The 24,519-nt window shown below is 43.0% G+C and overlaps 1 protein-coding gene across 2 annotated transcripts in view; it reads left to right on the top strand.

The window, feature by feature from the left end:
- AK5 (adenylate kinase 5) overlaps positions 1-24,519 on the top strand; it is a 313,765-nt gene that overhangs the window by 254,863 nt on the left and 34,383 nt on the right. Inside the window, exons 11-13 of one of the 2 annotated variants that reach the window (XM_033917084.1) lie at positions 11,021-11,184; positions 15,943-15,990; positions 19,520-19,636. In XM_033917084.1, coding sequence (XP_033772975.1) covers positions 11,021-11,184; positions 15,943-15,990; positions 19,520-19,636 — 329 coding nt within the window. The remainder of the gene's footprint in view (positions 1-11,020; positions 11,185-15,942; positions 15,991-19,519; positions 19,637-24,519) is intronic. The other variant, XM_033917085.1, reaches the window with a different exon arrangement.

The following is a 24,519-nucleotide window of genomic DNA, read 5'->3' as shown; positions in this document are numbered from 1 at the left end:
TATCTCATAACAGACTCCAGGAATTTAACCAAACTTATTTTTAACCCCAGATATGCTAACTGTTGTAACCACATCCTCTGACAAAGAGTTCCAGAGCTTAACTATTCATTGAGTGAAAAAATATTTCCTCTTATTCCTTTTAAAAGTATTATCATGTAACTTCATTGAGTGTCCCTTAGTCTTTGAACTTTTTCAAAGAGTAAAAATTAGATTCATTTTTATACATTCTATACACCATTCAGGATTTGGTAGATCTCAGCCATAACTGTCCTCAGTCACCTCTTTTCCAAGCTGAAAAGCCCTAGCCTCTTGAACCTTTCCTCATATTTGTGGATTTCCATCCCCTTTATCATTTTGGTTGCCCTTTTTTGAACCTTTTCTAATTCTGCTTTTTTTTTTTTTCTAGATATATTGACTATAAATTTTACGTAGTACTCAAGGTGAGGTTGTACCAAGAAGAGATAGATATAGAGAACATAAGAACATAAGCAGTGCCTCTGCCGGGTCAGACCAGAGGTCCATCCCGCCCAGCAGTCCGCCCCCGCGGCGGCCCAACAGGTCATGACCTGCCTTAATCACCAGAAGGGGCCCCCTTGCCCACTAGGTTTCTCATCGAAGTCCTATCTTCCCATCAATGTCCTAACCCTCCGGCCTTGCACCTGCACAACCTGGTGAGCTGTCTATACTTATGCAACACCCCAGCACCTCCCTCAGTACCCCACGATCCCCTTTTCCCTCAGGAATCTGTCCAATCCCTGTTTGAATCCCTGTACTGTACTCTGCCGGATCACTTCCTCCGGGAGCGCATTCCATTTGTCCACGACCCTTTGGGTGAAGAAAAACTTCCTTGCATTTGATTTGAACCTATCTCCCTTCAGTTTCTCTGAGTGCCCCCTCGTACCTGTCATCCCTTTTAGTCTGAAGAACCTGTCCCTGTCCACCCTCTCTATGCCCCTAAGTATTTTGAAGGTCTCTATCATATCCCCCCTGAGCCTCCTCTTTTCCAGAGAGAAGAGCCCCAGTTTATCCAGCCTCTCAGCATAGAGGCAGAATAATATTCTTCATCTTATTTTCCTTTCCTTTCCTAATAATTCTAACATCCTGTTTGCTTTTTTTGGCTGCCACTACACACTGGACAGAAGATTTCAGTGTATTGCCTACCATGATACCTAGATCTTTTTCTTGGGTGTTGACTCCTAAGGTGGACCCTAGCATCAAGTAACTATGATTTGGATTATTCTTCTCGATGTGCATCACTTTGCATTTGTCCATTGTTAAATTTTATCTGTCATATGGATGCCCAGTCTTACAATCCACATGTGTTTCATCAACTTTGAATAGTTTAGTGTCATCTGCAAATTGAATCATCTCACTTGTCATTCCAGTTTCCAGATCATTTATAAATACAGTATGCTAAATAGCACGGTACCCCTGCGGCATTCCACTATTCACCCTCCTCCACTGAGAAAAAAATAGTCATTTAACCCTCTTCTCGGTTTTCTATCCATTAACCCGCTCCCAATCCACAACAGAGCATGCGCATCATCAAAATGCATAGTTCTCAAGTCATAATAAGCAAACTATTGCCATAACACCACTTAAATCTTTATAGATCTTTTTCCATATGTCTCAGGATTTATGATCACCATAGTACGAGGGGGGGGTGCTGAAAAGTTCTCAGCCCAACCGACCAACTTCCTAAATTCTGAGCATTATTTTGCCACTGTAGCTGAAAAGAGTGTTATTTTATTTCGTTAAGGGCCAATTTGCAGAAACGAAATTCTATGTTTTGATAATGTTTCAGATCATTGATTGAACCGTATCCACGTCATTCTCTTCTTGGCTGGGCTGAGACCTTTTCAGCACCCCCTCGTACTGGTGCCTACATCAAGCCACACCCAAAATTCGCACCAAATCTTCCCCCTAACCATGCCTACTTTCTGATAGGCACCTCGGAGTAGGCACCTACCTCAAAGTGTTCCCACCGGATAATTATTTTTTGTAATTGTTTTTAAATTAATTTGAATGGTACTTTCAAGTAGCAGCGCCGATTAAGCCAAATTAATTGTTAAGACACCTCGATCGACTAGGTGTTCCAATCTAGGTGCCATTTATAGAATCTGGGCCTAAAAGCTCAAAGTTATGATTTAACCAACATGAGTTTACAGCGCTGAACCGATAATATAATTTTGTTTCATTCTGAGTAATTGTTATCAATGTTGCCTCCCCTCCATGATGTCTTGACAATACAATATGTATTGCACAGAAGCTCAGATCTTCACAATTGTGACTTTGCTGAAGGTAATGTGCATCCTCTTTCCCATTCCTCTTGTTCTTTTCTTTCAAGATTGTAGTTCTGCTCCCTCTTCCCATTGTTCCAGTTTGTTTTTAGTTTATTTTGTCTGTCGTACTAATTGCCTCCAGTAATGTCTGTTTTTATTACGATAGTCATAGTACACTCCTCCCTCCGTATTCGCGGTGGTTAGGGACAGAGCCCGCCCGCGAATACGGAAAAATCGCAAATAACTTTTCTAGGTACTTGCCCAGACTCGGAACTCAGTTATGTCCTCTCACTTTTCTGGAATGCAGCGGCCAGTGAAGGGGGTGCACTGTTTACAAACAAGGCGGAATGCCTAGGGTGCATGGCAACACAAGCCTGTGCACCCAATGCACATGCCCAAGCCCAGATCGCGGGTTGTACTTATTGATAGTGATCAAACTTGAGAATAATACTTATCTCAGCCAAACCTGGGGAGCCAGACCCGACATGAGCAACTTTTGCTCATTTAAACTTTTGGAGTCGGATGACGGCGGCGACCTCGGGAGACCCTTGAGAAAGCACAGTTTATGTGCGAAACATGTCGGGTCTGGCTCCCCAGGTTTGGCTGAGATAAGTATTATTCTCAAGTTTGATCACTATCAATAAGTACAATATAATAGTGGTATATTTAAGAGAAGACCAGATTAAAATTATAACAACGACGTTAAAAAATGCAAAAATAAAGTAAAAACACCCAAGTTGGTTAAACTCAGAAAAGACAGCCAATGATGAAGCACCACACAATGCTTCCCGCGATCTAAATAATTTTTGCGGTGGAGTGGTGGGGCTGAGGCGTCCTTTCTAACACTAAAAGAAAAAAAGCAACAAAATAATACCCAGCCCACTCAGGTTAATGCAGTTTCATTGATGTTTATAAGGCTGGATTAATACTATAAGATAAGTGGCCACTATAGTAGTTGCCTGATGAGAACAGGCAGCAGGGGGAGTGGGGCTGGATCGGGCTTGGGGGTGGGATCGGGGGGAGTGACTGGGCAGAACCGGGGTGTGATGGGGCGGGGATGGGTGGGACTGGGTGGGCCTGGGGGGCGGGTCTAGGGGGTCCGTATTTTCCAGATGGAAAATCTGGTAATCCTACTACGTAGGGAATTCAGTAAATGGTGCTCAAATTTCTGTGACCAAAAATATCATCCCTAGGTACAATTCCATAAAGGGCACACGTGTTTTATAGAATTATGGCTAGGTGCAGAACTGCACCTAACTGGTGGGCATGGGACTTAACATCTGCTAAAAGTAGTTGTAAATGCCAGTGGATAGCTTAGGTGTAAATCCAACTAATTTTTCTGCACGCAACTTTTAGGAATGCTTCTAGCCATGCCCCCTGTTCAGATACACCTTAGAAAAGTTATGCATGGATCTTTAAAGAATAGCACACAGCAAGATGGACACGTGACTGCTAATTAAAGCAAATTATCCGCAATAATTGGTAGTTAGGGTCCAATTATTACTAGTTAAGGGCTTGGTAATCAGTTTAGTTTCATGTGAATCTTGGGTGCATGCCCATAATTACGCATGCAAATTTTGGCACAATATATAAAATCTGGGGTATACATAGAACAAAGAGAACTGGGTTAGGGTATTCTTGGGATGTAGCCACCTTTGCCTAAATGAAAAACCAGGTGTATCTTGGAGCATCTGAGCTATAATTTATGCACATAGGGGGAAATTCTATTTATGTTGTTTATAAAACCAGCTCCGAAAAAAAATCCATGCGTAGTGCTATTCTATATATCAGTGGTTCCCAACCCTGTCCTGGAGGACCACCAGGCCAATCGGGTTTTCAGGATAGCCCTAATGAATATGCCTGGAGCAGATTTGCATGCCTGTCACCTCCATTACATGCAAATCTCTCTCATGCATATTCATTAGGGCTAGCTTGAAAACCTGATTGGCCTAGTGGTCCTCCAGGACAGGGTTGGGAACCACTGCTATACACTGTATCCAGAGTTAGGTACAGTTTATGGAACACACGTTGCGCCCGTCTACATGGCTAAAATTTAGACACACTTAAATATATTATCAAAAGTCCACTCTCTTCTGGAGGCTGAGAGGTAACGGAAAACCACAGTAAGAAAACAACAAGCAAAACAGGTGGAGGAAAAGACCTCAGTCAAAGCTCCGAAGGACTAGGAAACGCTACTTTTTGCCTTATTGAATGCGGAGCTACTGGTGGACTAGTTCCCAGAAGATGTGCCTTGCGAAATGGGGTTCTCCCGTAGGGATTTGAAGCTTGGTCGGTGTTACAGCTGGAAGAGGAGTAGTACAGATAATAGTGGTGATTTTGAGACTTTTTGTACTGATTGAATTTTTGCTGTATGTATGGGACCTATTCATATTTATATAGACTCTACAATTCCTGGTGTCTGATGAGGGGGAATTTGAGGCAACACTATGGGCTCCTTTTACAAAGGTGTGTTAGGGCCTTAGCGCGTGGAATAGCGCGTGCTAAAATGCTGTGCACGCTAGCTGCTACTGCTTCCTTTTAAGCAGGCGGTAATTTTTCATCTAGCGCACTAATCTTGTGCATGCGCTAAAAACGCTAGTGCACCTTAGTAAAAGGAGCCCTACATGTATAATAACAGGTGGAGTTTTTTAATGACCTATGACTGTTATGGAATCGCTTACTATGCTTGTACTGATATGTGCATCTGAGTCTTAGCGTTTCCTAGTCCTTCGTGGCTTTAACTGAGGTCTTTTTTGCCACCTGTTTTGTTTGTTGTTTTCTTGCTGTAGTTTTTCATTACCTCTAAGCCTCCAGAAGAGAGTGGACTTTTGATAATATATTTAGAGTGCCTTTTACTCGTTCCTTATACTATTTTCCTGTAAATTCTAGACACAGCTATTTATACCAACACAAACCTGACTTAAATGCCTGCGCCTAAATTGTGCATGGATTAGACGTAGTCTAGAACAGTGCACCTAATATTTTAGGAACACTCATGACCCACCCATGACCCATGCTCGCTTTTGACTCCATGCAATAGAATTTATACTCATCGCTTTATAGAATACGCTTAGAAATTGTGTGTGTAAATTCAAATTAGGGCCAATAATTGCTTGTTAATTGGCAATGATTAGCACAGATTGACTTGTTAAGTAATTAAGTTGCACATGCAAATCAAAATACACACAGATTTGCATGCGCAACTTTAGTCACAGCGTATAAAATCTGGGGAACAATGCCTATATTAAGAGCTTTTATGTATAATTATAACATGTATATTCAGTGGCATAGGTCTGCATATAGTACCCTTGAATATAAAATAACTTTGAAGCATCTGTTTTACAGGTTTCAACTTTTTAATATTGGATTGATGTAGCCTAATTTGCATGACACTTTGCTTGGAAGTGTTTATATATATATATATACTACAGATGCTTCAAAGTTATTTTATATTCAAGGGTGCTGTATGCAAACCTATGCCACTGAATAATAATACTGACCCCAGATTCTATATATTGTATATATAAACACTGCCAAGCAAAGTGTCATGCAAATTAGGCTATATTATTTTTGTTTGATATTCTTTGTTAATAATCAGATTCAAATATGAGGTTGATTTACTTGATGTAGATTATTTTTAACACACTGGAATTAAATTAACAAACAAAGATGTGAAATTGATCTCGTTTATCCAAATTAACTTCCTGTTGCTTAATTAGCACAACATAGAAATCTTTATTTTAATCTGGTTAAAGTATCTTCTGGCAATTCATGGTTGATAGTCACTGAGGACCAGATTCTCATAAAAGACACCAAAAGTTAGAAGCCAGCAGGTGCCTAGATTATGCCTGCCAGCATATAACGTAAGTGTTTGAATTGGTTTTAAGTGGAGTGATAATTGATTGTGCCTTTAAAAGCCAATTAAAAACTCATTTAAAAAAATAATTAGGCACTGTTAGGCAGCCTCTTGGACTGGCACCTAGGTCAATGGGGGCAAATTCTATAAATGGCGCCCTGATTGTACGCAGTGGTAGGCGTCCTACCATTGTATAACCAGCCAATTGGGACACATGTTTAAAAAAGAAAAACCTGCATCACTCTGGCCGGACAACTTAAAAAAGGTACTGCGGGGTTCAAGTGGGCTTAGAGCGGGGGGGGTCAGGGGGCATACCCTTTACAGGGGGTGTTCTGGCACGAGAGACTGGGCATCCCTCCTGCCGATGATCTTAGGGGGGATTCTGGCAGGAGGTACTAGGCATCCCTCCTGTCGGAGGATGTCTCGAATGGGGGGGTTTCCAGCAGGAGGGACTGGGCATCCTTACTGCCAGGAGATGTCTTGGGGGGTGGCGGCAGGAGGAATTGGGCACTCTTCCTACCGTGGACATTCGGGGGGGAAAGACATTTGCAAGTTCCGGCAGGAGGGATTAGGTAACCCTCCTGCCTGTAGTCTTTGAGTGGGTGGATGAGATTCTCTTGCTGCGATCAGCTTAGCGGCAACCCGATTCTCTAACCAGTGCCTGTGACATGGACGTTGGTTAGAGAATCGTGGTGTTAGGTGAGCTTAGGCAGGACAGACGCAATTCTATATAGGACGCCCATGTGCGATTCTCAAAAGCCGCTTAGGCGGCTTCTGAGACCGGGTGTCCTATATAGAATCCGGCCCATGGTGTCTAGAAGCACCTAGTGATGCCGAAGCCATGAAGTGAGTGTGTTTAGAGATGGTGCAGGACTTCAGTATTACTAGGTGCTGTTGGCCACAATTCTACAAGGATCCTAGGTCCAGGAAATGACAAGAAGGACAAGAAGCTATATTGCACTGATGGGCTACATATTACTACAGCAGGAAAAAGAAACCTTGCAGAGAAATTTAGACAATATTTTTCTAGGCATTTAAACTAGAAGGTGGGGGTGGTGTATGTACGAAGGACAATTATAGAGACCACCCCCGGCAAAAGAAAAGATGTGATAGTAGTAAAGGCTGCAACATAAGCAATATCAGCAACTCATTTCTTAGTATTGCAACGGAAAGTGAAACGACACAAAAATCCATACGAAAAAGGAGATTATCGCTGAAAAATAGCTGAAAAGCGATGACCACAAATGCTCGCAGTCTAAGCAACAAAGTTCATGATCTGCAAGCCCTGATATTAGAGGCAGATCTAGATATTGTTGCTATCACAGAGACATGGTTCAGTGAATCACATGGATGGGATGCAAACATACCTGGATATAATCTTTTTAGGAAGGACAGAGATGGTCATAAAGGTGGAGGAGTAGCTCTCTATGTAAAGATCAATATCCAAGTGACCGAAATGCAAGGCACCTGGGGAGAGGAAGAAGCGATATGGATTGCTCTGAAAAGAGAAGATGGAACTTCTATCTACGTGGGTATAGTCTACAGACCTCCGACTCAATCGCAGCAAATTGATAAGGATCTGATTGTGGATATCCAAAAGTTTGGAAGGAAAGAGGAGGTTCTGCTGTTGGGAGATTTCAACCTACCGGATGCGGACTGGAATGTTCCGTCTGCGGAATCGGAAAGAAGTAGGGAGATTGTGGATGCCTTTCAAGAGGCTCTGCTCAGACAAATGGTGATGGAACCCACAAGGGAAAAAGCGATATTGGATCTGGCCCTCACAAATGGAGAGAGTATCTCTAATGTTCGAGTGGGTGCTCACCTGGGTGGTAGCGATCATCAAATGGTTTGGTTTGATATAACGGCTAAAGTGGAGAGCGGCCACACGATACTTAAAGTCCTAGATTTCAAACGTACGGACTTTAATGCAATGGGAAAGTACCTGAAGAAAGAGCTGTTAGGATGGGAGGACATAAGAGAAGTGGAAAGACAGTGGTCTAAGCTGAAAGGAGCGATAAAAATGGCTACGGACCTTTATGTGAAGAAAATCAATAAAAACAAGAGAAAAAGGAAGCCGATATGGTTCTCCAACCTAGTGGCTGAGAAAATAAAGGCGAAAGAGTTGGCGTTCATGAAATATAAAAAAAACCAAGAAGAGGAGCGCAGAAAGGACTACAGGGTGAAACTGAAAGAAGCCAAGAGAGAGATACGTTTGGCGAAGGCACAGGCGGAAGAACAAATGGCTAAAAATGTAAAAAAGGGAGATAAAAATTTTTTCAGATATATTAGTGAAAGGAGGAAGATAAAAAATGGAATTGCTAGGCTAAAAGATGCTGGGAACAAATATGTGGAGAGTGATGAGGAGAAAGCAAATGTGCTAAACAAATACTTCTGTTCTGTGTTCACAGAAGAAAATCCTGGAGAAGGACCGAGATTGTCTGGCAAAGTTACACGAGAAAATGGAGTAGATTCTGCGCCGTTCACGGAGGAGGGTGTTTATGAGCAACTTGAAAAACTGAAGGTGGACAAAGCGATGGGACCAGACGGGATCCATCCCAGGATACTAAGGGAGCTCAGAGAGGTTCTGGCGAGTCCTATTAAAGACTTGTTCAACAAATCTCTGGAGACGGGAGTGATTCCTGGGGATTGGAGGAGAGTGGATGTGGTCCCTATTCATAAAAGTGGTCACAGGGATGAAGCAGGAAACTACAGGCCGGTGAGCTTCACTTCAGTTGTTGGAAAAATAATGGAAGTGTTACTAAAAGAAAGGATAGTGTATTTCCTTGAATCTAATGGGTTACAGGATCCGAAGCAACATGGCTTTACAAAAGGTAAATCGTGCCAAACGAACCTGATTGAATTTTTTGATTGGGTGACCAGAGAGCTGGATCGAGGACATATGCTAGATGTAATTTACTTGGATTTCAGCAAAGCCTTTGATACAGTTCCTCATAGGAGGCTGTTGAACAAACTTGAAGGGCTGAAGTTAGGACCCAAAGTGGTGAACTGGGTCAGAAACTGGCTGTCGGACAGACGCCAGAGGGTGGTGGTTAATGGAAGTCGCTCGAAGGAAGGAAAGGTGACTAGTGGAGTCCCTCAGGGTTCGGTGCTGGGGCCAATCCTGTTCAATATGTATGTAAGTGACATTGCTGAAGGGTTAGAAGGAAAAGTGTGCCTTTTTGCAGATGATACCAAGATTTGTAACAGAGTAGACACCGAAGAGGGAGTGGAGAATATGAAAAAGGATCTGCAAAAGTTAGAGGAATGGTCTAATGCCTGGCAACTAAAATTCAATGCAAAGAAATGCAGAGTAATGCATTTGGGGATTAATAATAGGAAGGAACCGTATATGCTGGGAGGAGAGAAGCTGATATGCACGGACGGGGAGAGGGACCTTGGGATGATAGTGTCCGAAGATCTAAAGGCGAAAAAACAGTGTGACAAGGCAGTGGCTGCTGCCAGAAGGATTCTGGGCTGTATAAAGAGAGGCGTAGTCAGTAGAAGGAAGAAGGTGTTGATGCCCCTGTACAGGTCATTGGTGAGGCCCCACTTGGAGTATTGTGTTCAGTTTTGGAGACCGTATCTGGCGAAAGACGTAAGAAGACTTGAGGCGGTCCAGAGGAGGGCGACGAAAATGATAGGAGGCTTGCGCCAGAAGACGTATGAGGAGAGACTGGAAGCCCTGAATATGTATACCCTAGAGGAAAGGAGAGACAGGGGAGATATGATTCAGACGTTCATATACTTAAAGGGTATTAACGTAGAACAAAATCTTTTCCAGAGAAAGGAAAATGGTAAAACCAGAGGACATAATTTGAGGTTGAGGGGTGGTAGATTCAGGGGCAATGTTAGGAAATTCTACTTTACGGAGAGGGTAGTGGATGCCTGGAATGCACTCCCGAGAGAGGTGGTGGAGAGTAAAACTGTGACTGAGTTCAAAAAAGCGTGGGATGAACACAGAAGATTTAGAATCAGAAAATAATATTATATATTGAACTAGGCCAGTTACTGGGCAGACTTGCACGGTCTGTGTCTGTGTATGGCCGTTTGGTGGAGGATGGGCAGGGGAGGGCTTCAATGGCTGGGAGGGTGTAGATGGGCTGGAGTAAGTCTTAACAGAGATTTCGGCAGTTGGAACCCAAGCATAGTACCGGGTAAAGCTTTGGATTCTTGCCCAGAAATAGCTAAGAAGAAAAAAAAAAAAAAAAAAATTTAAATTGAATCAGGTTGGGCAGACTGGATGGACCATTCGGGTCTTTATCTGCCGTCATCTACTATGTTACTATGTAAATGTAGGCCTGTAAAACCCTGGTGTACATTTCCAATTCCAAGAGTCCCTGCTAGCTGCGATTCTGTAAGTAGCGCCTGTCCATGCTTGACATGTGTGTGTGACGCAGTGGTAAGAGCTACAGCCTCAGTACCCTGAGGTGAGTTCAAATCTCATGCTATTCCTTGTGACCCCTGGAAAGCCACTTAATCCCCCATTGCCCCAGGTACATTAGATAGAGTGTGAACCCACCAGGACAGATAGGGGAAAATGCTTGAGTACCTGAATATAAACCACTTAGGCCAGGGGTGTCCAATGTCGATCCTTGAGGGCCGCAATCCAGTCGGGTTTTCAGGATTTCCCCAATGAATATGCATGAGTTCTATTAGCATACAATGAAAGCAGTGCATGCAAATAGACCTCATGTATATTCATTGGGGAAATCCTGAAAATCCGACTGGACTGCGGCCCTCGAGGACCGACATTGGACACCCCTGACTTAGGCTATATAGATACATAAAAATAAAATGAATAAATAAAATTATTCAACATAGTAAGGAATAAAATGTTGATCCATCTAAATGTTTTATACTATATATTCTGTTTCCTCTTCAGGTGGTCCAGGCTCTGGTAAAGGAACACAGTGTGAAAAGTTAGTTCAGAAATATGGATTTACACACCTGTCCGCTGGTGACCTGCTCCAAAACGAGCTAGCATCCCTCTCTGAAAGAAGCAGATTAATCAAAGACATCATGGAACGGGGTGAAATAATGACCATGGTGAGCTATTCCTGTTTTGGATTCCAGCTTTCTGAAGCAAATCCTGTTTTCTAGGCTATAATATATCAACTTTCAACACACACCCCCTTGGGATGCTTTCATGTTTCACTCATATGTTCTGATATCATCATCTTTTGCTCATATTGCACTGATTTGAAGAAAAGGTTTGACCTTTCAAAGCCAGTAAGAAAAAAATTAGTCCAATAAAACAGTTATCAACTTTTTATTTCTTTTCAATTTGTTTTTCTGTTTATTACCTTTAAAATGGACTAATATGGCAAGCACACTACTTTATCCAAAAGGAAAAGTCACAGAAGCATCATTCATGACCTCAGATTAAAGAAGTTTCATATGTATAGTGTGGGAGTGATACAATAATTAGGCAGAGAAGTGCAGAAAACTTTTTATGTTAGCACTCTGGGATTATTTTCATTATGTGAAAAGATGCCTCCTATAAGCTATCCTGAGTTCTCACTCCTTTGTCTATGTCAGGGGTAGGCAATTCCGGTCCTTGAGAGCCGGAGCCAGGTCAGGTTTTCAGGATATCCACAAAAAATATTGTGAACCTGCCGGTGCCGGGTTTTGCAAATGGCCACCGACCAGGGCTCAGCAAAGACCGAACTTGTCGTGCCTTCAAAGAAAGTTGAAGGTCCTGCTGGTTCTTATGAATATAAAAAAAACAAATGTCAGGAACAATAAAGCTTTGCAAAAGAACTTGTGTCCAACTTTATTTCTTAGGTAGCAAACGGCTACGGTTTAGGCTTTGCACACAAAACATGAACATAAAATTTGGGCTTACAAAAATACAGCCCACACCTTTCTGACAGGTAAGAGTCCAAATGATTCTAGTGTAGCCTTGCCCTGTCAGTTCCACAGTCAAAAGGGCAAACTATGGCTACAAGAATTACCCAGCCTTTATACTGGTCATTCACCATGGTTTGCAAACACTCTCAGAACGTGCTGCCTAGGCCTGGTCTTTAGCAGGCCTACCCAGCCAACTTTCCAGACAGTTGGTGGGGGAGGGGAGTAGCTGAATCCACTTTATTTAAAGCTTGCCAAAAATTGGCCCCACAATCCCACCCTGAGGATCTTGTGTGGATTCTCCCCACTACTACCCCTTTCACACGGTCAGCACCACAAAGTCCCATCCAAACATAAAACAAAGCCAAAAGTAAAAATGCGCAAAACACCCTTTCTTCAATGTCCCCAAAAATTAAGGCTCCAACTCCAGCCGTGAGCTTAGCACTGCTCACACTTGTGCTTTCAGACAGCCCAAAAGAAAAACCAAAAATTTAAAGCACAAACAGTCAAGAAATTCCACTTAACTCTCATCCATGTGGATTTCTTCAGGTTCCATGGAGGTATCCATCAGCTCTATGGCATCCTGGCTGGCTGGCTGGTTTGCCTCAGGGACAGTAGTAACATCTGCCATTTCAATGTCCTGATTTGGTGGGGTTTCAGGAGCCCAGTCCCTCGAGCCTACTTCCTGGGCTGACCCAGGGTAGACTGATTTGTTTCTCCTTAGTGCAGCCTCTAAAGTCCTGAGCTGGCTACGCCCTAACCTGAAAGGGGGAGGGGCAATCTGGGGCCTCTGCTGGGCTTTTTGATTAGCCCTAATTGGGTCTAGCAGTTGTGCTTTAGCAGTGCTGTGAGCCTGCCTCTTAGGCTGTTCCTTCTTTAAAGGCACCTCCTGCTGCACCGGGCTATTCCCACTCTCAACTTCCCCTCCCCAGGACTTCTGCTCTTGGGCGCCCTTACCCATGACTGAGCTTTGGGATCTGCTTGTAGGAGAGCTGCTACACTGATCTGCTCTCCTAACAGACAGGGGTTTTTGTCCCTTCTCTGGCACAAACCTCACTCTGGTGTCGGGTTTGTGACAATATGCATGAGATAGATTTGCATCTCAAGGAGGCAGTGCATGCAAATCCATCTCATATATATTCACTGTGGATATCGTGAAAACCTGATCTGCCTGCGGCTCTTGAGTACCGGAATTGCCTACCTCTGGTCTATGTACTGATAAATCATAAAAGCATGAATCTATAAATAGAATAGTATTAAAAGCTATTTACATAGAGTATAAGCTATTTACAAGAATGGAAAAATGCAATTTCCATTGCAATAGGTGTGTCATTCTAGACAAGCGGGTTATCTCCCCATGGCCGCGAACCATTTGCAGAAGGAATCTACTCCAGATTCTTTCTATGTCCCTCCTACTTCACTGTGAGCTCTACTGCCACCTGCAGTTTTTCCCTTCTTCACACGAGCCAGGAGTGTTTCTGTTCTGCTCTCTCTTTTTCTTATTTTATTTGGTGTTGTCTATCTTTATTTGGTATTTTCTGTGCTCATAGCTTTCACCTTGGTCATAGCTGTCTGCAAAGAGAAGAAGCAGACTCTGCAGCTGACAGATCAATCCCTGGTAGTATCTGTTAGTTAGCCTGCACCTACTGCCTTGCAAGGGTTTGAGCGCAGGCTATGGGGCATCCTTAGGAAGCTCAGTGGTGTCTTGCAGCATGTCCGGCTGAATTTTCGCCTTCTCCCTTCTGTATGCACAACTGGCAGTCCACAGGAGTGCGGGTATGTTCAGGGTCTATGCCTGGATGGCAGCCTGAAGATCAGTGTTGCAGAGGCATTTCCAGTTTGAGGTAGTGATTCTTCTCCTTTCCAGCTGAGGGCTGAGACAGGCTGCAGCACATGTTCAACACAGTGAGTAAGGGTGTTACAGCCTGTGAGGTGAATTTCAGGTTTTTGGATATTTTTGCATGTTTCCCTGTGTTCCCCCACCTCAAAAATCCTAATTTTGCCATTTTCACACTTTGCAGGAGTGTTTTATTAGTGGTTTTAGACATGAATTTCTTGGCAGCAGCCATCTTGGATTTTTAGCGACTTGGTCCATGCTACAAACATTTGCAAAGTTGTACAGGGTGGATGTTGCGGCACGAGAGGATTTTGCCTTTGGTTCCTCTGTGTTACAGGCTGGTGCAGTCAGCCCACCCTAGATTTCTGGGACTGCTTTTATACGTCCTGCTTGTCTAGAATGACACACCTGTTGCACTGGAAAAAGAGATTATGTTCTTACCTTGATAGTATCTTTTGCAGTTGATAGGTGTGTCATTCTAGACTCCCGCCCTGTCCTTCCTGCACCTGCCTACTGTCTCATTCTGTTAATGCTTTTCCAAGTTAGTCTTGGATGCCAGTCAGCCCTTTGGGTTGCTACCTGAGCTCCTTTGATGCTTCTGTTAACTGTTGCTAGAGTATTACCTGTTACAGTGTTTTATGTTAAAGCAGAACAGTTCTATTGTTAGGGAGTGTTCCATCTGTATCCTTACTTCACATACTTGGTTTGAGCTCTAGTATGCCTGGGTACTAACTGCAGGTGGAAGTAGAGCTCACAGTGAAATAGGAGAGGCACAGAAAAAAATCTAGAATGGATTCCTTCTGCAGATAGCTCGCAGCCATGAAGAGATAACCCGCTTGTCTAGAATAATACACCTATCTATTGGAAAAGATATTATCAAGGTAAGGACATAATCTCTTCATATGAAATAAAGTTCTTTGAAAATAAATCTCACACATCAGAAATTAGGCAGTACAGACACACATTTACCCTAAAGGCTAATACCCTCAGTAATGACAAACCTGCACTTGTTACCAGTGTCACTAGGGGATATCTGTAAAAGCAGGCTTGGACTTCTGGAAGTCAGTGCTCAGGAGGAAGGGCTTGGGTATTCAATGAATTGATAGAAGATCAGGTGAGAGTCAGATGAGTCTAGGGAGGCTAAGGGCTCCTTTTACTAAGGTGCACTAGCGTTTTTAGCGTGCGCTACATTGCCGCACGTGCTAACCCCGCGCTACGCACCAAAATCTAACGCCAGCTCAATATAGGCGTTAGCGTCTAGCGCGCCCACTAAAACCACTAGCGCAGCTTAGTAAAAGGAGCCCTAAGAGCAGATAAGGTGAGGTCCGTTTCCAGCTAGAGGCATCTTTTCTACTATTTCTGATGACAGTGATGCCAGATGTTCTGATAACATTTTTGAAGGTGATTGGCTGCAAAAACTATAGGAATGTCTTTGACATTGTTCGAGATGCATTTCTCAGAATTCTGGCTCTGCACAGCCTTTTGATGTCGTTCTATTTATTTAAAAAATTTATAGCCTGCTACATTCAATAGTTTTGCATGGGGTACAAGAACACATATCCAATAAAACATACAATTACATAGCAAAAACAGAAACATTCAGTAAATACATTATTTCACTTAAAATATACAGTACACTGTAATACAATCTACTAATAAACACGCCGGAAAAGAAATGTCTTCTAGCTGCATTTTTTTGAATTCAGGGCTCTGACTCATCCTATGATATCAGTTCTGGAGATTCAGGCTCCAATGAGTCTGGCTCAGTCTTGAGGGGTCTTTGGAACCTGAAATTACTTTGTGTTGCATCAGCCAATACCGGGGCACAGATCTCATTCAGACAGGCACGTCCTTAATTACAATGCCAGTCTTAAAGCTGTATCTGTATTGTAGAGCATAGGCACAGTAAGATTGTTGACGTCCTTCAGGTGTCCCACAGATGTACTCAGTCAAACTCTGTAATATGGTGGCAGGGGCTTGTACCCTTATAACAAGAATTTATCTCCATTTTCTGTTAAGTAACGAAAAAGGTACTTTTGAACTCTCTTCAATCTAGACTTGTTATATAAATTATTAGGGTGGTTCTTTTTTCTTTCTTATCCTTGTCTTGCATAATATAGGAACGATGCATTTCAAAGACTTCTTTGAATGAACATTCAGTACTTCAGGTAATTATGAAAAGCTCCAGTCATACACATTTTGACTTGTTAGGCAAGTTCGCCATTTTATCACCAGACTATACTGCATTATGAGCAACCCCTGGGACCACTAATATCATATTCTCCAAATAGATCCAAATCCAAAATTCCCTGGGCAAATAGATTACTTAACAAGCAATAAACCAGGTGGTGTATTTGAAAATAGAATATGTATTTATTTCTATGGCAATTGGTGAATTATAGTGGTCAAATAGTGCAATTTGGATATGAGACTAGAGTACTACACAAGCTGGGATGCATAGGAAATACAATAGCTCATTATGACATGAATGACTTGGGAAGTAAGCACATGACATTTCCCTATAGGTTGTAAAAACCTGCCTTCTGCCTTATTACCCCTGGATACACAACAGCTGATACAACCTGTTAGTGCAGAAGTGATATCTCGGACAACTTGGCTTCTGGAGTGATGCCCGGCACTTTATTGCAGAGAGGTTCTCTCAATCAGCTGCAGCTATGAAGCCGTGCATCACTTAATTCCCCCATTGCCCCCAGCTACATTAGTTAGATTGTGAGCCCGTCGGGGACAGACAGGGAAAAATACTTGAGTACCTGAATAAATTCATGTAAACCATTCTGAGCTCCCCTGGGAGAACAGTATAGAAAATTGAATGAATGAATGAATAAATAAATAGTATGAAAAGCTTCTGATAAGCAGAGCTGGTATTGTGACATCATAATGCCTCATTCCACCAATAAGAGGCAGCCTCGTCAGTGATGTCACAATGGCTTGATTATCTTATACCTGGCTCACTTCTACTACATTTTGATTTCTAGAGTAGCACAGTAGAACAGTATAGAAGCCTAAATAAATAAATAGAATACTAGAATAACCCAGTATCAATACATCAGACGTAGAACTAGCATCACTGGACACCCAGTTGCAGTAGTGACACATAACCTGCTTCTGAATCTGGCCCAAAGCTTCATTTGTGGCAACTCCTACTGGCACAGAGACAGCATCTCTCTTTAGGGCTTTAACCTAGCATTTATCACCAGGGACCTTTACCATGTTTTAAAGCAGACTGAAAACTCACCTTTTTGATATAGCCTTCAATCCATAACCCCTACTCTCCACTGCCTACTGCTCTCTGCCCTAGCCAGCAGATTAACTTCCCCCTTTAATTGTATCCCCCACTGTGGCATCCTGTTTGTCTGTCTGGTCTGTTTAGATTGTAAGCTCTTTCGAGCAGGGACTGCCTCCGTGACTCTGTTCAGCGCTGCGTATGTCTGGTAGCACTATAGAAAGAATTCATAGTACTAGTAGTAGTAGTGTGAAGAGTTTCAGTCTTTGGGAAGCAGAGCTGAGATTTTCATAATGCCTCATTCCACCAATAAGAGCCAACCTCATCAGTGATGTCACAATGGCTTGATTGTCCTGTACTCCCCTCTGCCCTCCAACCCAGCCAGCTGATTAACCGTTCCCCTTAACTGGATCCATGTCCATGACATTCTATTTGTCTGTCTTGTCTGTTTAGATTGTAAGCTCTTTAGAGCAGGGACTTTTTTCTTCTTTGTGACTCTGTACAGCGCTGCATACGTCTAGTAGAGCTCTAGAAGTAATTCATAGTAGTAGTACATGCATAACTGAGAGCCCCACTCATGTGTACCCCTCTCCCCCCCCCTTTGCATTTATGTACTATATAAATTACATGTACTAAAACTAGCACTTTGGCACCCTACTGGCATTCTCACAGGTAACTGTATGCATGTACTTTAGTGATAGTTTTCCATATAAATGCAGGTGTCTAAATTATAGAAATGCCCATCACATGACAGTGCCCACTCAGACATATTTTGATCCCAAAGCTATCTGTGAATAAAAAAATAATATGTTTAATGCCACTGATAAATTTATGACTTCCTTTGGAAAGTGGCCTGAATATGTCATTGAAGTTTTTCACATTTCCTTCATCATATGTAGTTCGTCCCTTAACAGATGGTAGCCTCTTCTGTAGATATTACTTGAATAGCTAACATCAGTCATGAAAAGCAGTCAGGCTGGTATGAAGTGTATTAGGGGGAGTAGGTTAGAAAGGGGTCTCACATTCTTGGTGAATTCAGCTGCATATTCTCAAAAGATGAAGGAGGTCTCGTTCGCACTAGCAGTGTCTTTTCTACAAACTAAAATCAACCTTGAGGAAGCTCTGGGGGGTTTTTGTTCCCAAGGAAACTATTAGCTCTCTCTCTCTCTCTCTCTTCTGTTGAAAAGAAATGCTATGGAATGGGGCTACAAATCATAAGGGACCAATTTACTAACGCATGTAACACTCACAAGAGAGTTTCCAGCAATGCTTAAAAGAATTAGGACACAGGCAGTAATGAGCTACATTGCATATGAATGCATGCAAAATGATGCATTATTAAAATAACATGGATCGCCATCCCCACATTAGGGCTTAGAAAGTAAACTATTTCTCAGAGGTGTAGCTAATTTTAGCTTATTAATGTTCTCGAGCCCCTATATCCATCAAAAGCAATAAAACTTGGGGAAAGTAGCCCCAAGAAAACTCTTAAAATCCCCTACTATCTCCCCCACATCAGCAAAGTAAGAATCCTACTTGAGCATTTCTCCCCTCACCTAGAAATCATTCCAACTCCTCAACAGATGTCTCCCAGTAACCCCTGTCTCTAAACCCTGCCACCCTGCTGGATTTGTACTCGTCCAGGGTCCACTTCCACACTGGATGCCCCTTTCCCCAACAAAGAAGTCCCTTAGGCAGAAGCCATGTCCAGTAGCTCCCACTCTGCCAATTCCCAAATTCAAAATAGCACTAGTTGGCCCAAAGCTCTCCTTTGTCCCTCAAATGAGAAAGACTTGGGGAAAGCCACTGCTTGCCCTGGATCAGCAGCATGGAATATTGCTACTCCTTGGGTTTTGGCCAGGAACTAGTGACCTGGACTGGCCACCGTGAGAACGGGCTACTGGGCTTGATGGACCATTGGTCTGACCCAGTAAGGGGAGTTGTAGCCAGCCAGTACCATTTTGAATTTCAGTTCCAGCAAGGCAGCAATGACTGGCCAATGCTTCTAACCTGAGAACCCTGAGGATGCTTTTTCAGATAATGGGGAGAAAGCCATACGAGGTCAAAGTGTGGAACTTTAATAGATGTTCTAGATTTAGGAGCTGTAGGCTTTGCACCAAAGGTAAGATCTTCCAGGAGGAGGAGTGTTTTGCTGAGAAATGGAGAGGGAGGGGTTGTGCTTATTACTGGTTTTATCTAGAAGGAAATAGGTCTCTTGGCCATTTTTTGTCAGTAACACATTTTAACCGCAAATAAGCAACTCGCAAAAGACTTATTGCCATTTTGTAGATCCTGTATTCATGGGACAAGATCTAAGGCATGTTTAAAAAAACAAATGTTAGAGCACATCTTAAATGTTCTTTAATAAATAGGCTCCACTATGTAAAGGGTCATCACATGCAAGGTCAAAAATTACGCATTCCAAATCATCACATTTCTTTTATCTGCTACAGGATCTTGTTTTAGAACTGTTGAAAGAAGCTATGACCACCAGCCTGGGTACCACAAAGGGATTTGTAATCGATGGCTTTCCACGGGAGGTGAAGCAAGGAGAAACATTTGCATACAAGGTAAGCTGATAAGACTTTGCGACCTGCTTAAATGTTCTTGTCCGGATAGTAATTGAGAATCCTCATTGTTAAACATTGGTAACATATATTATTTTCATTCTCCCTATGGTGAATTATTTGGATTGCATAGCTGTTCCCTTCAAAATTACACCAAAGTACTGTATCTTTTTTTCCCCCCTAAAACCTAGGAAAAACAGAGAAAAATGAAGGCAGTAAAAAGCCCACATGGCCTCTCTAGAAGATGCAATAACTGACTGTCCTTTTGTACCACTTGAAAACTTTGTCATAAGCATTTATGTCAAGTTTTTTACTTCTTGCTTAAATCAAGTAAAGAATTACTGTCATTTTTGATTGCACATAATCCACATGGGACTTTTTTTTATAATGACGATAAACACCAGCCCTAAAAGTGTCTTGTGCAGAGCATTACACAGTTCCTGATAAGAGGAAGGACAACATTGATTTATCACTACAGGGTTAATGTCTACCACAGAGTCCTGGTTATTGATTGCTCTGATCTCCCTAAATCAAGACCTGTATTGAATTTGTTTGAGACCAGCACTTTGCTAAGTGTATAACTAGTTACCATCCTACAGAGATCCTGCTTGTGGTGCAACCTGAAGCACCTACAGCTGAACACTAATTCAGGAGTTGATATCTCATTGGTAATGTTTCCTGGGAGAGGCTATTAAAGCGTAAAGCACAGATTTTGATCTCTCTCGCATGAATCAGAAAACCCCAGCAATGGTGCCGCACTTCAAATTAGTGAAAAGGCTTGTTAGCCAGTTCATCCGCTTCCATTTCTACCCTCATGAACTGGAATGACAGTATTTAGCACTGAAATAAAACAGCATGCTGCTCCTTCATTTTCTCCTGTATGCCTCTGATTTTTGTATTTAAAGTGCCAATTGCTTTGGAAAGGAACCCCTTTGTTAATTGCACCTGAATAATTGCTTTCATTGCATCTGGTGTCCATGTATTAGCCTTGCAGAATGCCGTGAACACAGTCAATACGGTATAAAGAAAAACACAGGGATAAGAGATAAGAAAACTACCCAGTGACCCATTAAGGATACTTCCCCTCCTGATCTTGCAGATACAGCTATTGTAAATTAATTCATTTACTTCAAATATTTGTTGAAGTTGGTCTCGAATGCATATAATAACTTATTGTTGCCAGAATCAGAGTCTCTGATTCAGCCTGACCTACAATGTGATCCCTAGGGAGAAGAATAATTTCCTAGAAATCAGCTAAGCCCACCTTTAAACAAACGCAAAGCTGTGCGCCCTTACTGCTTCTCTTTCCAGTCCGTGCCGGTTTATAAATCCACGCTGCGACTTTGCAAATCCAAATGAAATGTTGGCTCCTAAAGTTGGCCTTATTTTTCTTTCCAAAGTGGGGAGCTAACATTTGCGTTTCTCCGCAGATAGGATAGGTATAATGAGAGAGGCTTCGCTGAAATGACCCTGCAATGAAAGCCGTGATACATTTTGGCTAAAAATAAGCCAAGTCAGTACAGTCTGTGCAAATGGGAAGAAAAACAGCAGCTTCCTATTGGCATAGAATCACTTGGAAAAAAAAGGCTGCCTCCAGCTGACATGTCATGGAGACGTTCCTTTTCTTAGTGCATTTATTTTTGCTCATCATCCTTAATGAGTTTTGAAGATCATTTTGAATTCTAAAAAATGAAGGTCTGTAAGAAAGCGCATATGGCTCTGCCATCTGCTTTATGTTATTTATCCTTATACACTTGGGATGTTCAAGAGGATGCCGAATCCTTCCTCAGTAACTTAAGGATTAAATATTCTTCTACTTGCAAAACTTGGATTGTGAACCCACTAGGATAGAGATGGTTGCACCCATAGAAAGGTAGTATATGAAATCTATAACCCTTAATCTGAGTGATTTTCTGACTTGTTTATGCTCCTACTTGCCACTGTTGGTAACCTAAAGATAGGACCCTAGGGTTTTTAGACACGCATAAGTGCTGGGAGAGGACTTCCAGAGACAGGGACTGTCTTCTTTGTGACTCTGTACAGCACTGTGCATGTCTGGTAGAGCTATAGAAATAATTCATAGTAATAGTAGTAATAGTGTGAAGAGTTTCAGTCTTTGGCGAGCAAAGCTGAGATTGTGATGTTATAATGCCTCATTCCACCAATGCCTAAGAGCCAACCTCATCAGTGATGTCACAATGGCTTAATTGTCCTATACTCCCCTCTGCCCACCAATCCAGCCAGCTGATTAACTGTTCCTTTTAACTGTATCCATGACATCCTGTTTGTCTGTCTTGGCTGTTTAGATTGTAAGCTCTTTCAAGCAGGGACTGTTTTTTTCTTTGTGACTCTATACAGTGCTGCGTACATCTGGTAGCGCTATAGAAATGATTAATAGCAGTAGTAATAGCATATACTGCACACTAAAAAAAAATTCTTAATTTTCTCTAAGGAGGCATATTTGGGGGTGAAGAGTGGACGTGACAGTGCTAATCAGTTAGCGCATGAGGCATTGCCACATGCTAATTGGATTAGTGCATGGGCCCTTACCACTGATTCAACAGGTGTCAGTAGGGATTCTTTTAATGATCATTTGCCAACAGTGAAACTAGCCTGTGGCTATTAATTCAGAAATTGGAAAAGACAACCATTTTCCGGATGTGACACAAGTGGCCTTAACATGCAGGAAAGACACTAAGGCCACTTTTGCCATGGATTTAGTAAAAGACCCCCCTTGGTGACTAAGGGGCTCATAATTAAAAAAGAAAAAAAGTCCAAAAAGCAGCCTACGTAGGTACTTGGACGATCAAGAAGACAGATTGTCCAAGTACTGATAATCAAAACTGGTTTTAGACATATCTAAAACCAGCTTAGGCCTTTACCCTGTTTCTGTACGCCTAGAGCGAAAAGGGGTGTTTTGGGAGGATGTGGGCCGACCTAGACTTAGTCGTCCGGCAGCCATAACCAAAAAGGTTTGACAGATTACCAGATGGAACTTATACATTTTAACTGTGCACCCCCCCCCCCCCAAATCTAAGATTCGGTTGGCAACTGGCCCAATTCCGATTGGCCCAGGTGCCTAAGGCTTCTCCTAAGAGTGGGGCCCTAGGCCCTTCCCCGGTGCATCCCACAATGCACTGGGACGGGGCAGGCCCACCATTCAGAGGAAGGCAGGCCTGCCAGATGGACAAAGGGAGGACCCGTCCAGCCGGCCATCTATTAAGGTTAGAGGGGAGGGTTCGGGGGGATAGGAGGTTAGGGGGGTCTGGTGCGGTATGGAGAAGGGGCCCAGGGGGTGGATGCACAGTCGGGGGGAAGGGGGTTCAGGGAGGTTCTCCAGCAGGAGGGATTGGGCACCCTTCTGCCAATGATTGCAGTGGGGGGTTGTGTCTGGCAGGAGAGATTGGGCATCTCTCCTGTGGGGAAGATTGGGGGGTCACAGGGGATCACGGCAGGAGAGATTTGGCATCTCTCCTGCTGTGATCGTTGTAGGGGGGGGGGGGGGGGGACGGACGATTCCAGGATTCTGTAACCAGCGTTGTTTTTGACAGATGCCAGTTAGAGAATCCTGCTTTTAGGTAAAGGACTAGCCCCACCTTCGCCTAAAAGGTCTTGTTTTGGGCGTTTGGGACTTGAGCGATTTTTTGATTGGGAATGTGTTGTACGGATAGATGTAGTGGCAGTCTGGACGATTATATTGCTGAATGTAGAGGTAGGCCATTCTAAAAAAAACACCTCATTTTGGACTTTTTTGGAGAATGGACATTTCCCTGCTGCCTACTTTCTGTGCCTAGGGACTTAGGCCAAAAGGGGACTTAGACGTTTCTTTGATTAATGCCCCTCCATGCCTCTGGAGATTATCACTTCTTGTTGAATTTTGTAAGATATAAGGCTACAGAAATCAAAATTACCCCTCCCTGGACATGGCCAAGGAATTTGTTCAATATTGGGCGTGCTCAAGCACCCACAGAGATGACTGCTATGATTCCGAATATCAAAGTTAAATAAAATTAGGTGGTTATTTTAGAAGCCCTAAGCACATTTTTCAGACGAATTAACTGACATTTAGATGTGTATGTTACCACTAGCGTAGTAAGGGGGATGCGGTCTGCCCCGGGCACGGTCTTCCTAAGGGCATAGCGGCAGCCCTGCTCCCCTCTACCCCTTCCCCCGCTTGCTTACCCGCCTACTTGCTCACTCTCCGTTCCTCTCCTAGCCACGCACACCCCTTGCCTTCCCCTGTACCTTTTTGACGCTCTCTTTCCGCGACCCGTGCCTAGAAATTGACATCAAAGGGGAGCTGACACCGATGTGGGTAGCATAGTGCTCATGCCAGAGAAATTTAAAAGGTACGGGCCAACGGGGAAGGGGGCGCACGTGCGTACGGCAGGGGAAGCGGAGAAGAGGGCGAGGAGAAGCGCCACTCACCCTTACTACGCCACTGTATGTTACATAAATCCTGAGTTTACAGGCATATAGCAAGAGGGCACCATTTGGGCACCATTTGGATGGGACTAGAACAGGGGTTGGCAACGAGGGTCGGAATCCAGTCGAGTTGTTAGGATTTCCCCAATTAATATGCATGAGATCCATTTGCATACAATGGGAAGCAGTGCATGCAAATAGATCTCATGTATATTCATTGGGGAAATGCTGAAAACCTAACTGGATTCTGGCCCTTGTTGCCCACCCCTGGACTAGAGTGAGCCCAAAAAAAATGTATTCCCCATTTCAAAAGGGGGATGCACTTCTATGTCCAAAAACTTTGTCAAGATTTACACTTTCTTCCTGGAATGTAAATCCAGGATGCAATTCTGATCACCAAATCTCAAAAAAGATATAGTGGAATTAGAAAAGGTACAGAGCAGGAAAAGATAAAGGATAAA

Source organism: Geotrypetes seraphini, chromosome 12 (genome assembly GCF_902459505.1).
Source record: "Geotrypetes seraphini chromosome 12, aGeoSer1.1, whole genome shotgun sequence".
Taxonomy (NCBI): Eukaryota; Metazoa; Chordata; class Amphibia; order Gymnophiona; family Dermophiidae; genus Geotrypetes; species Geotrypetes seraphini.
The sequence above is the reverse complement of the archived record's forward strand: the minus strand, read 5'-3'. Positions and strand labels throughout refer to the sequence as shown.